General features: G+C 35.7%; 1 protein-coding gene across 1 annotated transcript in view; it reads right to left on the bottom strand.

Annotated features, from left to right (window-relative positions):
• LOC150109712 (vesicle-fusing ATPase 2-like) overlaps positions 1 to 16,027 on the bottom strand; it is a 408,246-nt gene that overhangs the window by 122,990 nt on the left and 269,229 nt on the right. Inside the window, exons 12-13 of the mRNA XM_090403040.1 lie at positions 6,195 to 6,382; positions 3,711 to 3,806 (exon numbers count right to left, since the gene is read on the bottom strand). Of these exons, the coding sequence (XP_090259166.1) occupies positions 3,711 to 3,806; positions 6,195 to 6,382 (284 nt within the window). The remainder of the gene's footprint in view (positions 1 to 3,710; positions 3,807 to 6,194; positions 6,383 to 16,027) is intronic.

The raw sequence follows: 16,027 nt of genomic DNA on the forward strand, positions 1-16,027 counted from the left end.
CCATGTGTTAAGGCTTAAGTGCTGGAAGGGCATCATGCTGGAGTTTAATGGAGTATTGACAGCATTAAGAAAAGATTAAAAACTAATTTTAATTCTGATATTTCATCTCAGTTACTGAGATATCTTCAGAGAGTATAATTAACACACGCACACACAACACAATACTCAATGAAACACATGACTATGACTAAAGTTCTATATAGGTGGTGAACCCTCTATGGGCATTTGTAAGCAGCCTAGGGTGTAAATTGGGACCACTGATGATTAATGTTTCCCAAATTTTGTTAAGTTTTTGCACCCATATTTGTTTAAATTTGGTTGATTTCTGAATGCCACTGCAAATTCCACAAATAGTTTTTCTTTTTTCAATTTACTGTGATGGAGTATGGTGGTTTTCTTCCAGAAGATCCTGTATTGAACAGATATGGTTAGCAAGTTTCTGGTTTATCCAATAGTGTACTTTCTGAGATACATTGTGACACACCTCCCAAATGGTAACCTCTCCTGCACAGTATTATTATTATTATTATTGTTACAGAACATCTCCAGAGAGTCCAAAGACTCATTGAGGGAGAGCACCTACTCTACAACTCTCCACCAACTACAACTAACCACGACTACACCAACGCCATCTACCACTATCACTAGTATTTTCACAGACAATGACAAACATCCATGTCCACAGAGGTTCGAACCCGCAGCCTTCTGGCTGGAGAGTGGATGCGCTAACCACTCTGCTAACCAGGCCGTATACAGAAAACCACTCACACAGGCATATACATTCACAAACGTTTCCACCGCCACTATAACCAATAGAACCTACAATCAGTGGAACCTCTCTTTCAACAGAACTCAACCATATACACAACACCCTATCTAATTGGTTTGCGACATTTTTTAGAGCTGCTGATGATTCCATGAATAATCTTTCATACTTGAATTTGATGCTTTGTATTATTTTAGTTTTTTTTCCAATGAATTCTATGGTGGGTATCTAAGGCATGGTCTGCCAGCCCAGAGTGGCTGTGCTGGTGAAACCGGACGTAGTCTTTGTGTTCTGAAATCCTGATATTCGCTGTTCTGTCTGTTTGGTCAAAGTAGGACAATTTGCAGCTGCACGGGACCTGGTATACACCAGGTAGGTCTAGGGGAAGTGGTTGGTCTTTGGTAGAGCAATGCCAACCAAAGGGATGCCAACTTTTTATATGGTCTATAACAAGAAGTCTGGTCATTTTTTTTGAGGATATTAGTTATTTTCTCAGAGGTGTCCCAGATGAGGGGATGTTGATAGATTTAGTGTAGTCTTTATTGTGGTGGTGGTGGGGGGGGTTACTGGTTTTAGTATTTTTTGGGGGTTATAGCCATTGGCTAAGAAAGTGTTGAGGATGTGGTTCAGTTCAGTGGTTAGGGCATCGTCATCTGAGCAGATTAATTTTTCCCTGTTATATAGTGTTTTTATAACCCCTTATTGTTGTGTGTGTGTGTGGGGGGGGGAATTGTTGGTGAATGTATCTGCCTGTATGGGTGGGTTTTCTGTAAACAGAGAAAACCAAAGATCCATCATGCTGGCGAGTGATTAAAGTGTCTAGGAAGGGAAGGGTGTTGTTTTCCTCTTTTTCTAAGGTGAACTGGACTCTGGGGTGTTGGTTGTTTAAGTGTGTTAGGAAGGAGTGGAGTGTATCTGAGCCATGTGGCCAAATAGCAAATACATCATCCACATATCGAAGCCAAATAGTGGGTTTTTGTGGGGCAGAGTTTAAGGCTTTCTCTTCAAAGGTCTTCATAAAGAAGTTGGCTAAGGGTGGAGAAAGTGGTGAACCCATGGATGTCCCCCTCTATCTGTTTGTAGAATTTTCCTTGCCTTAGATACCTGTCATAGAATTCATTGGAAGAAAACTAAAATAATATGCTGCAGCAAATTCAAGTACGAAAGATTATTCATGGAATCATCAGCAAACTCTAAAAAACATCCCAAACCTCAACAAATTTGGGTGCATGAAACTACCCCAAATTTGGGAGACTTACATTATGAGAACTTCAGCCCAACGGCCAAGACAACCTAATTAGCCCGCTTAAGAACAATATTAGTTTCTTGCCTTCTGCCTCATTTGCTTTTGTTAGTGCCTGCATGCACATACCTTATTTGTATGTTCCTGAAGATGGTGACGTGACGTTGCCGAAATATTGAAGTTATTCATTAAAGTTGCATTTAATTAATATCCTTTATATGCATTGTTAATTCCTTAAGCTAATTACCAGTTATGTATGACCAACGTATAAGCCTTGCTACTAGAGAGGATTAAGTCAGAAAAATAGAACAACAGAATAATATAATAACACACTGGCCAGGAGAAGGTGTGGTAAATTCGAAGAATGGAAAACTATTTTACTCAGGAAGAGAAGATAACATCCACAGAAACAGAGTCAAAATATTAGTCAATCACTTACAGAACTCTATCTTAACTATAGAACCACAAGAATTATATCAATTAGACTATAAAGAAAAGAAAAAGGGATTTTTTCAAAATAATCCAAATTTATGGTCGAGATCACTCAGATGAAGAATTAGATACTTTCTATTGGCATCTAGCATTTACAGGATCTTATTGACAAAACAAACAAAAAAGTCCATCCTAAGAGTAATGGGAGAGCTTCAATGTGAAGGTTGGGGAATTTATGTCAAACATTAATTTTCTGTCCACTGCTGGAGCCTTTGTCCAGCAGTGGACAGAAAATGGCTGTGATGACAATATAAGTGCAAGAAGCCATAATTACCAAATTTTTAACTTTTTTTTTGGGGTAGCTGTTTCATGGGAATGGGTGGAGGGCAAGACTTTTTTTTTTTTTAACCCTAAATTCAGTAGTGAAGTAGTGAACCCTGAACTAAACAAATATTGCTCTTGCTATAGTGATTGTCTGTTATACTCTGTTAATTCCAAATGATAAAACTTTAATATTGTACAAATATGCATGGATATTCCAAATGGTGGAAAAAAAAAAAAATCCAAACAAGATTGATACCCAACGAGAAGTGATACATATGTAGAGGTGTGCACCCACACACCACACAGAAAGGGAGGGAGGGAAGGGGGGAGAGAAAGAGACTTTTTTTTCTTCTTAATATTAATATTAATGCCATACATGAGAGGCTAAAGCACATCATGCTGTGTCTGGAACACGGGCGAGGACTCAGAAGTTTGATATTTCTTTGGAACAGCTGCATTTTGTAATTGTTTGGAAATGCTTCTTGTGGCTGTTCCAGAAGATGGAGATAATACTGTCATTATTAAACAATCAAACAAATAGAACAATTAGAGTTGGGGGGGGGGGTCACTGAGGATTTCACACAACTTCACATCAGGATATGACTGACAGAACAAAACTTAGCATTTAGAAATTAAAAAACTGAAACAGATCATCAGTTAAAAAAAAAAAAAAAAAGGAAACAGATGCTAGAAATAGACTGCATTTCTGGTTTCTATTTTGGCTATCTAAATTTCTAAATATGTCTAGACAGAACTAAGCATGTGTGTGTATACACAAAATTTTAGTTATGTTCTAAATTTTCAGAAATGTATGCAATGATCACAAAACACAGAAAAAAATAAATACAAGATATGAAAAATTATTCCAGAACAAATTAAGCCATTTATACTGGTTTTTCTAAATTAAAAAAAAAAAGTTACCAAATAATATATAGGTGGACTTACTGGTTTTATATCATTCTCTAAAGCATGTAAAAAGTCTGAACGGGTTACTAAAAGTTTCTCTGTAGCATCAGGATCAATCTCTACCTTACTGGCTGCCTGCAAATAATAAAATGATTCACACTTTAGCTATATCTTATAATCAATTGCAAATTTAAGTCTTCTAAGATGCAGCTGAACAATAATTTGGTATACTTTAGGAACTTAAAAATTAGTAATGCTATGGTTTCCTGGAATTTTAAAAAGAGAGTGCAAAACAAAGCCTCATCTAATGACCTGATGGTACAGAAGAATGAAATAAGGCAAAAAAAAAATTCATTTACTAAGAATCCCCTGGCCCACTTCATAACGTTTCTTCTACATTTAAACTACCTTGGCTAAGTTTTTCTTTACTTTTCACTACTCCGTCAATTAATAAATACTGAAGTTTCAGACAGGAATAATTGCAATCTCATCATATGTTAGCCTTGAGAAATCAGTTGGCTGACTGAATACGTTACGAGTACAGAAATGTAAGAGTAGCGCTAAAATCCAATAAATAGTACATAACTTGATTTCTGGAAAGGCAATTCTAGTACAACTGAATGCTGCTTGGGATGCAGATCTTGTTTGCATACATAGCTTAAGTTTAATTAAGTTTGAAAAGTCCACTATAGTTTCAAAATTATTTTAATGACCTTAAAAATGAACGAATCAACTAAATAACAACATCAGAGATTGTCTGACTATCCTCCAGCTTTTCTCAGAGATACTAAAAAATATCCTTAGCAGGTAGATATTCTTGCTCTACAAGAAACTCGCATCTCACAAAAAAAAAAAAAATATATTACCATTTGTAACTACATCCTTCTTATTGATAAACTTGATGAATGACATGGCCTGCAATCTATGCAAAATTGAATCTGGAGAGCATTCCCAAACCTCTGGAATACTCACAAAACAACTTTTCCATTGGTATCCATCTAAACCACTTAATCTACAATGCACATAAGCTTCCTGTATTCAATTGGCCAAGTCCTGAACTTCCTCAGACAGCTCATCCTGCTGAATGCTACCAAACTACCTCAACCTCCTCTATGACAAAGTAACCAAAATAAATGTATGGAAGATGAGGATCAGAACCCCCACAACTTTACCACTACTGATAAGAGAGAAACTCCTCTCACTCCAACCATCAAGTGCTGCTTCTTATTCCCTATAGAGGAAGACTGAGATATAGTGAAATGAATTGATGTAGCTAGATGTGCTTTAGAAGATTGAAATATAAAAGTAGATCAAATCAACTAACAGATGAGACTAATTTGGAAGAATGCTACTGCTGATAGAAAACTGGCCATCAAATCTTAGGTTATACTGTCATAATATCTGGTACACGTTGTGAAATGTATACCAGCGAATGGTGTTGAAAGTCTGTACATAAAATATCAGCATATATAAAAAACTAATAAAAAAAGGGTTGTCCCAAATTTTATCAAAAACCTCAAAACAACAACAACAAAAGAAAATCAAGCAAAATAACAATAAAAAAACTACCATTCTTTAAAATGTTTTGTTACAGTTTTCTTTAATTTTTGGAAGACAAATAACATCCTAATGATTCTGAGTATATATGAAAAACTAATACATTCAAGTAATAACATACACACAACTTTGGTACTTTCATAGTCCATCTACACTCACCACTATGACAAGTAAAGTATCATCATCATCATCAAATTCCTGCCATGTACCTTCAAGGGGTGTACAGGATATGATAGTACTACATGAAAAATTTATATCATTACTAACTTCCTATTTACAATTTTTTCCCAGATCAGTCTGTTACTTGTCAAGACTCCAATATTATCAGATCTTATGTTTCGGTCGTCTAAGGCACTTTGTACACTATCAAACCACCTATATCTTGGGTCGTTTATAAAATGATGAAGACTACCTATGGTTTTATTAGTTACATAAAACTAAAATACAACTTTGGTCCTACTGTCAAGAGCATCTTCAAATTAAACACACAGAAGAAAAATCCAGAAGAAGACAACAATGAAAATGTATGAGCTACACATACATGATAGTGGCATGGTCTATAATACATTAAGGTCTTAACTGTACAAATTCAAAGAAGGCAAAGTATTAATTATAAACCAATATTGCCTACAGAATGCATAGAAATGAACTATATCCCATAATATGGGCAATTTCAGGCCATCATTTCTGTTCAGATTTGGATGGTAAAGCAAGATTTCAGAACTCAGTTTCTTTGTAAGTATAAGTACCATAAGCAATGGTGAGCTATAAGGAGCTCACGCAAGCCCTTAAAAAAATAAAAAATGATGGTACAACATGACAAGTAAAGTAAGCTTTTTTAAATTCATAACCATTAGCTCCTTGATGTACCTTGAGACAATGCTTCTTGCACTGCCATGGCTTAAAAGATGTCTTCTAAAATCTCCTTTAGTCATGTTATTAATATTAAAGTTACTATAAACTGACCTTAATAAGTCTGTTCATTGCTGTAGACTGTGCAGCTCGTACAAGTCCTTCAATCTCTGCTCCAGAAAAGTTTTTAGTTAATATTCCAAGCTCATTCACATCAACATCATCAGCTAATTTTCGATGTTTTTTCATTTGTGCAGTATGAATATTTAGGATCTGAATTCTGCCAGTTTCATCTGGAAGCCCTGCATAATTGCAAAGAAAATCATATTTAATAATAATATACATTACATACAGCCAATCAAATGTGTGTGTGTGTTTGTGTGTGGAGGGAAGGAAGAATACTGTAATATTGAGAGAAAGATAATCCATATTTTGCATGTATTACCTATCTGAAATAACTATATATAACAGTGGATGCAATACACGATATATTTAATTATAATAGTTAGGTTCTAACATCTCATCTTGATATATTACAAACTAAACTGAAAAATAACTATGCCACTTTAAAGGTACAAAAAAAGAAAGAAAAACAACATTAATAATAATAATAATTAGACAATCAATTTCTGATTATCTGTTTCTTTTATACTATCATAATAATGATTAACTCAAAAGATAAACTTCATGAAAGAAAGATAATTAGTAAGCAGTTTCAAGTATAGGATACACGGATTTCTTCCCAATGTCAATCTCATTCCAAAAGGGTTGCACACCTATAGCACAACCCTACATGAATGAGATTTTCTAATCTTTAGTCCAAACCACTAAGTACAGTAATTAGAGCTAAAGATCAGTTCAAGCCTCCAATAAGCAGGGTGATGGTATCACACCAGCCTATGAAATGGTTCTATTTAAAGACATCCACAAATATCAATACTGTCACAGTGAGATATGAAAAACAAGACAGAGTGTGAAGAGCTAAGCATTTAGTCCAAACAAGCTGGGAACTAATGTTCAAACCTTTCTGATGAACTGCAAATCAAGCACACAAATGTTATTATCATCATCAGAGACTTCTAGGAGAGTTAATGACTCATCAAGAGAGGAAGTACATCATTCACACCTTCTCTTAAACCGATTCACGCTGCATGCATCCACCACTTCAACAGGCAAAATTGTTGTACTCACCCACTGCTCTGCATGAGAAAAATTTAGCTTTCATCCCCCTTCACTGCACAAACTTCATGAATGCCTCACTGTTCTCACCCTACCTTCTAAGTAACAAAAAATTCCATCAACCCTTTAAATCCTGTTTACAGGTGTTTAGAGTCTACATGTTTTCAATCTGTTCTCATAATCAACATTCCATAATCCTGACAATACCTCTGTAACTCTTCTTTGCACCTTCTCCATAGTTTCTTCATCTCCTCAGAACCGAGGAGATCAAATGTGTGTACACAGTAGTCCAGGTGCAGACATATCATGGCCTTGTACAGAGGCAAAATGACTTCTATCCTTGCATGTCAATGTCTCCTTCAGCATTTCAATTATCCTCCAAGTTGTGTTTGGTAGGTGTAACATGACTGAACGTGGGGATTAAGCATGGAATCTGGAAGAAGAAGAAGGCACTTTAGAAGCAGCACAAGATGAATAATGGTAATAATCAGTTGTATGAAGAGCATAAAGAGAAGGCCAGGAGAGCGACTCATTGGTAAGGACAATAAAAGTACAGTACAAGCAGAAATTAGCAAATCAGGCTAAGAAAAACCCTTGACTTTTTTTTCCCCCCAACATGTAGCAACTAGAAGGAAGAATGATTATGGAAGTGGGAGATTAGTGGTTGCTGCAGAGTACATAGTTGAAGTGTTCAGTGAGCAGTTCATCAAGTGTGAAATCAGAAGCTTAAGTGTAGAGAATGAAATGAGAGAAGACTTAATGGTGAGTAAGCAAGAGGCATATGAGGAGTTAAGCCAGATGTCAATAAGGCAATAGAACTTGATGACATACCACGTGTCTTAGGGAATGTTCCAAGGCGTTAGCATTAGTCTTAGCATACCTGTTTAACAAGAGTCCTGCAACAGCAGAAGTCCTAAAGGAGTGGAAGGAATGCAAAATTGTTCTACTTCACAAAGGTCTTGATTAGGCTAAAGCAACAAATTATAGGCTGAACTGTATATTTGGAGTGGTAGTTAAGGTACTGGAGGTTGGTGAAATATAGGATACAAAAGTGGGTTGATAACAGTGGTATTCTTTATGCTTGTCAGCATGGGTTTTTTAAATGGAAGTTGTGTTTTACAAACTTGCCATGTACTATAACAAGGTGACAAATGTATTAGACAAGAGAGAGAGAGATGCATATATTGTGGTATGGCTTCGATTTTGCAAAGGCTTTTGATACATTACCACACCACAAGTTGGTTACTAAACTGAAGCAGATGGGATTGGATAACAGACTAGTGAGTTGGATAGATGAATAGCTATCAGACAAGTATCAGCAGGTTGTGTATATGGGGCACTACCTCAAAAGAGGAAAGTCACTAGTGGTGTGCATGGGTCACTTTTGGGGCCATTGTTATTTAATTTGTATATTAATGATATTGGAATAGGTTTAACTGGTGATATACAACTGTCTGCAGATGATGTGGCCTTAAAGGAGGACTTAAGCAACAGTATGGAACTGTCTATTCCAGTGGTTCTCAAACTTTCTGAAGTCGGGGCACATTTAAAATCCTACAAATAATTGTAGGTGCACTATATACAGATTTCTGAGAAATATGTTATAATAATTAAGTCAAATATTACAGAAAAAAAAATAATGCGATAAAAAAAATAAAATGAAACATACCTTAAGTTTATTCATTCTTGTGTTTATGAGAAACATGAGCCTGATGTGTCCTAGCGATTGCTTCAATGTTTGGGCATAATATTTGAAAGGCCAACTCTCATTTCCTCGTCAATACATTGAAGAGTTCCTCTCTTTTCACACTTAATCGTGGTGAGGGTAGAAAATCCTAATTCGCATAAATATGATGCTGAAAATTGTAGTAAAACGTTCAAAGTTTTTTTAGATATTGACACATACTCTTCTTTTATAGAAATCCAAAAGGCTTCAAGAGACAATTCCTTATGTTTAATCATTAATCCACGATCAGTGGATATAGCTGCCAGTTCTTCTTCTGTTAATGTTAAACCAAAATCACTTGAAGTTTCCATAAATGGGTTTCTAATCCAATCGTATTGTTCAGTGTTAAGTGATGGAAAATAAGAACTCAATTTTTCTTCTAAACTTGTTAAATGTTCAACTATTATTGGAAGTGTTTCATTTATGCAAGTGTTACTTACCAATGGAAACATTTCCAAATTACCTTCAACAGCTTTTCTTTTCCAAATCTGTAGTTTTCTCTGAATGCTTTCATTTTGTCAGTGGATGTGAGAATATTTTCTTCTTTCCCTTGCATGCTAGTATTCAAAATACTGAGCTGCTGAAATATATCGGCCAAATACTGTAACCTGGCAATCCAAAATTCGCACCGAAGGAGGTTACAAAAATGTAATTGTTTCATCTCTTCAAAAAACACAAGAAGTTCTTGTTGTAGCTCGTGTACACGGGTAAGTACTTTCCCCCCTTGACAGCTACCTCACCTCAGTGTGTAAAAGCAACCGTCTGTGTTGTGAATTGATATCGATACAAAGCTTTTCGAATGAACGCAATTTGACAGGTCTTGTTTTAATAAAGTTTACCATCTGAACAACTTGATCTAAAACTTCTCTTAATTTTTCTCCCAATGTTTTTGCCATCAAGGCCTCCCTATGAAGAAAGCAGTGAGTTACGATAACATTCTCATTTTGTTTTCTTACAAAAGATGTAAGGCCCTTAACACAGCCTACCATGGAAGGGGCTCCATCTGTACGCCTACACACGACTTCCATGTTAACTGCCATTTATCAAGATAGCTATTCAAAATGTTAAAAACGTACTCACCTTTTGTAGACACATTTAATTCTTTGCAAAAAAGAAACTGATTTACTAATTGATCTTCATTAATAAAACGGAAGAATGCTAAGAGTTGTGCCTTGTTGGTAATGTCTGTTGACTCATCAACTTGCAATGCAAAATTTGAATACTGAAGTTTATTACTGCATACATTTTTCTCGATATCAGAAGACATTTCTATAATACGCCTGTGACTGTATCGTTGGACAGAGGAATCTTGCTTATTTTCATTGCTGCTTCATTTCCTAGCATTGTCATGACCATTTTTTTGCATGCAGGCAAAATAAGTGACTCACCTAAAGTATGATCTTTCATATTTTTTTTGCTATCAGTTCTGAGACTTGATAAGAAGCGATTTGTGCTTTATCAGAAACAGTCATTATACTTTTAAAAGAATTTGCCGCTTTTGTTTGCTGTTCAGACAATCTTGTTGTGACTTATTCTTCTTATTTTATTCTATTAACTTTCTTATACTTTATATCCAACCGGCTGCGCCATTTATGTTGTGTCCCATTTTACGATTTTTATTCTATCTAACAATTTCCTCTTATCTATGTTCTTCTATTATCTTACGCACGAGATATCACCAAGATTTTTACTAATACTTAAATTATTTCTCCCCTTAGTACCCCTAATATTTGTATTTATACTGCGCCTTTTGGGATATTTAGTTTAAGATATTATATACAAAAAACAAGGAGAAAGAACTTAAATATGTCTGAAAGTGTAACTATGTTGCAGTCGTGACACTTTATCTCGTTTCTTAACATTAATTTCCCACATGATTAGGTTAGTATTTTTTAAGTGGTGCATTGGACAGCAATTTCAGACAACCTTTTTTTTTTTTTATCATTGAACAAAGGCTTATTAAATTCCTTAACATGGTACAAATCAACGTTATGTGATTACTCAATTTAATGCCAAACGAAATACTTACAAACTAAGATTAACTTAATACAAGTAATTAGGTTATGATCCTTCAATGGGTATTACGATCATACTGCCATAACAGTTCAACACATAAATTCACTTGACATGGACAAATAAGATTAATTCACACTATTTAACTATCCAAACTTAAGTAGATTAACTAAACCTTTTTCTGCACTAACACACAACTATGACATTTTAACTTTCCAATACATTACAATAGACATGCAAAATTCTAAGGACACTTAATTATTCACATAACATTAACACTAGCTAGCTTACTTTTAATATATTCTATCAGATACTAAAGTCCTAGCATAAATTTTCCTTGATCACTTCAACAGTTCCTTATTAGAATAATGATACTTATCACAGACAAATTTTTGTTAACATTAGATATATATTTACAGTACCTTTCTTTCTTGGGATTTTCATACGGACCTTTACCTTCTTCTGATTGAACTATCTTGATATAACCTCACCGATAATCTGCTTCTACGTTCCTTTTGGAGTTGAACTAGGCTTATGCTGGCTTAACTTTTTGTAACCCCGAACACACTTTGGATCATCTATATATCGGCTGTGCAACTCGCCACGTGGACGTCGATTTCTTTACTTCTTTCCCCTTCTCGTAGTTGTCACTGAAGTCGAAACACAAAGAACATGCTTTCTTTTCCTCGACTTTATGGCATTCTTCGCTTCTTACACAGGAAACACGGAATCGAAATCCCGCTCACTTTCGTTTCTGTGTTGTGGTGTGGAGATATAACCCCTATCTCACCACTCAGGAAAACATCGTGAAATCCCTACGAAAGAGCTAGCGAAGGGCTCTCCTGGAACAGAATCCAAACCAAAACCAAAAAAGCCTCATGGGGGGGGGGGGGGGTTCCAACCCTTTTATACCTGTTCTCATAACGGCACTTTTTCTAACTTCTTTTCTCCGCCTCCCTACTTGTTTTTACTTCACCGACCAATCAGGGTGGCATTTTTCTGCCAAACGTCATTTGATCGGCGAGCCCGTAACGATACCTCAATCCAGGAATCGGCCCTGAGCAATAGTCTGTTGTTTTCCTTAGCTAGCCTCCAATTTAATCCCTTTTCCAAAATTTTTCTATGAACTTACTTAATAACTTAATCTCTAGCCTCTCACATACCATCTTTTATGACTAATCCTTTTCTGTCTTATTTATTTAACTTTTCTCATTTAAATCATATCACAATATTAATATAGTCTTTCTTTTGTTAGTTAGTTTAACAAAACCTTTATATTTTATATATTTTATTGGATGCAAGGATATTTCTTTCTCTTTTAAATAATTCATCTATTAAATTTTTTTTTTTTTTTTTTCTGTAGGGTTTTTAATTTATATTACTTATTCTTCATGTTACACCATGATAGCTGAGAATTCTATATTCTTAAGATATCAGAGTGTAACAATCTCTTGAAAAAACTTACAGATTTATCTTGTAAATTAAAGTGTATAGTTTTAAAATGTTTACTCAATTTACTAGGGAGCAATGATTCATTTGCCATTTTACATCCACATACTAAACATAGCAGCAAAGGATGATCTTCACTTCCGGTCCAAGTGAAACCAAAGCTTAAATAACTTTCACTATATTTGCGAGTAGGCCGCGATTTTGCTTTCTTACTTACACTTAACTTTTGCTCATTTCCAGAATCTGATTCTTTAATATCATGCTTCTTTTTGAGAAATCTATCCATTTTATTTGGGTGTATTTATCTGAAAATAAGTAATATGCACATAACATCCACTTCCAACACTTTTAAAATAAGTAATATACACAACAAGAATAAACCATATTCTTGTTCTCTTTGCAAGAAAAGCCACTATTAATTAACATAATAATGATGTATTGACAAAAAAGAGCGGTATATCCGTAATGAAAAGATATAATAGAGTAACTATATTTATTTTTATATCTGGACACATATTTCTCTGGAATACCACAGGGCACACCCAGAAATCTTCTAGGGCGCACCCTTTGAGAACTACTGGTCTATTCAATGCTAGTGTGAGGTCCTGAAATTTGGTAGGTAATGGGATGCAAAGTATATGCTTGGCAGGGAAATTTTGGAGGAAGTTGAGGAGTTAAGAGACTTTGGAGGGATGGTGGACATTGATCTAAAGTTCTGAGGTCACACTGTACAAGTTGTGAAGGACCTTAACGTGCAGAAATAAAGAGGTTCTGGTTCCATTGTATAACACCTTGATCAGGCTCATGTGGATTACTGTGCATAAATTAGGTCGCCTGGTTTTCGTGATGATGAGGATATGTTGGAAAGGGTCCAGAGAAGACTGACTAAGATTGTACTGGTCTTTGGGATGTGAGGACAGATTGAGGGAATGAAAGTATGCAATGGCTTGTAAACAGGAGGAAAGGGGAAAGGGAAATGTTGTGACATTTAAGTTGGTAAAGGGTTGTTACCAGGTTAATGTGGAAGAAATTTTACACAGAATGAGGGAAGGAAGTAGAACAAGGGGACATACCTGAAAGTTGTATAAGGAGGATATGAGCAGAGGCACATAAGGAGTAGGTTCTTTGCATGGAGAGTGGTTAATAAGCGGAATGCTTTGCCTGACATTGTGGTGAATTCAGATACATTGAATGAGTTTAAAGCATGGTTTGATGGGCTTTGTGTGTAACAATGAGTCTGTGATGTCTGTAGACTCCATGGAGGTCTGTTGTTAATAATAATTATCATTTGCCCAAGCACCAGCCTATTCAAATCAATCAATAAGTGCTGCATATCAGTAGTATTCTCGACTTCACTACCTATCTTTGCATCAGCAAACAATCAAACATCTCCTGTCACGTCCTTTCCAATATTGTTATGTATAGACTGAACAAAAATGATCCAAGGATCCCTGTTTATCAGCCACCATTCTCAATCCCATATCCTCCAATTTATTCCAAAGCTTTTCATGTGGTATCCTAACAAATGCTTTAAAGTCTGTATCATGGTGTATATCAATAATGATAATAATGTTTCAAAGACCTGGTAGTTCAATTGCTGGGGGGGAGGTGGAGGGACTAAATGAGTAATCAATGTGGGTGAATTAAATTATCCAAGACTTGATTGAGTAGTAGAAAAGAGTCATGATAAGAATGAAGGAGAATTTATTTGAGGTTGCGAGGCAACTTTCTCAAAGAGCATTTAAAAGAGGGAACTTGAGGTCAAAGACTGTTCAGTTTCATCATAGCATTAGAATGGGTCTCAATTCAGGATGTAATTGATTTTCTACCATTTGGTGTCAGTGATCATGCGATACTGACCTGGTACATGGATGTTTCAATTAAAAAAGAATACATACTGAATTACAAAGCTGGAAATTGTGAAAAGATTCTTGAATGCTGCAGTATCTGAATGAGCCTTGTAATTCAAAGAACAAATAAGTGGGAGTGAAGTAGATGTGCAACCTTCTTAAGCAATACACCCATAAGAAGATGATGTGGAAGGAATATCATGAGAATAAGAATGAGAGGATATAAAATGCACATCAGGAAAGTTAATTTGCAGCAAGAAAAGAAATTGGCTCTGCTAGTAAAGGCAATGTAAAATAATTTTACCGTTGGAATGCTCCAAGTGTGGCACATCACTAAGCATCAGAGTGACCATATAGCATCTGTGAATGCCCAGTGAACATTATGAAGTTGGAGAATTTGCCTCTTTCTTTTAAGGATATGAGGCAACTTCTCCTCAGTCTTCTGGGTGGACACTGTTTTCCTGTTCTTCCATTTAGCACAATGTTTGGAAGTCTGTGAGTAGGCATTCTCTAGATATAGCTGAACCACTGGAGCTGTTGCTGAAGAATAATGTCTGCGAGGTTATCCTGGTAGTTGAGATTCTTTTTTACTTGTTCTATGGTTCTATGTTCAGTCCAGTGTGTTTTGTTTTATCTTAGGCACTTATTTTGAGTAGTTCCTTCTTAGTGAGTCACCATGACTATGATATGTTGCTGTAGTGATTATTATGGCTTCGAATAGTTTAATTTTAAGATGTTTTGAGAGTTTGTTATTGTTCCATATTTTGTTTAATTAATTCACGTTTGACCACACAGTGTTAATTCTGTGTTTTACCATTTCACAGTGCTGTCTAAATTGTGTGTAATGATGCTTCCTAAGTAGACAAAGAATTTTACTTCAATTCTAACTGCTTACAAGTTAAATATAGACTGTGTACTGTTCTATATTATGTTCAATTTACATCATATAATTGTAGTGCTTTGTTAAAAATTCTCTAGACACTTTGTATAATAAATTTAGTTTAATCCTTTATCCAAGTGTGAGCAAACAAAGTTTGCGCCTGAAAGTATCTTCAGGACTGGGTTAAGGTGGTACAACACCAGATCAACTCGTTGCAAAGGTGGAGCAAGCTACCAACACTCCTATCTCAGTATCTCCTATAATGCAAAACACATCTTGCGGATATGTCTAATGTTATGCATTAAGGGAAGGGCCACTACCCAGACTAGTTTCGACCTTCATTGAGGTCTCTTCAGTGGGAGCCAGGCCCAAGTGGAGATATCAGGCAGAAGCATTTGCAGGTCATCTCCACCTATAGGAATTGCCAATTGGTGTGCCAATCTTTTTTTAATAATTTACTCTGGATTTAGAGAAAGATGTTGAAAAATTGGCAATTCCTATAGGTGGAGATGACCTGCAAATGCTTCTGCCTGATATCTCCACTTGGGCCTGGCTCCCACTGAAGAGACCTCAATAAAGGTCGAAACTAGTCTGGGTAGTGGCCCTTCCCTTAATGCATAACATTAGACATATCCGCAAGGAGATGTGTTTTGCATTATAGGAGATACTGAGATAGGAGTGTTGGTAGCTTGCTCCACCTTTGCAACGAGTTGCCCTGGTGTTGTACCACCTTAACCCAGTCCTGAAGATACTTTCAGGCGCAAACTTTGTTTGCTCACACTTGGATAAAGGATTAAACTAAATTTATTATTCTCTAACCAAGTGAAAAATAAACTTTAGACACTTTGTA

This window comes from Typopeltis vanoorti, chromosome 2, assembly GCF_054136105.1.
Source record: "Typopeltis vanoorti isolate ZY-2024b chromosome 2, IOZ_Tvanoo_1.0, whole genome shotgun sequence".
Lineage (NCBI taxonomy): Eukaryota > Metazoa > Arthropoda > Arachnida > Uropygi > Thelyphonidae > Typopeltis > Typopeltis vanoorti.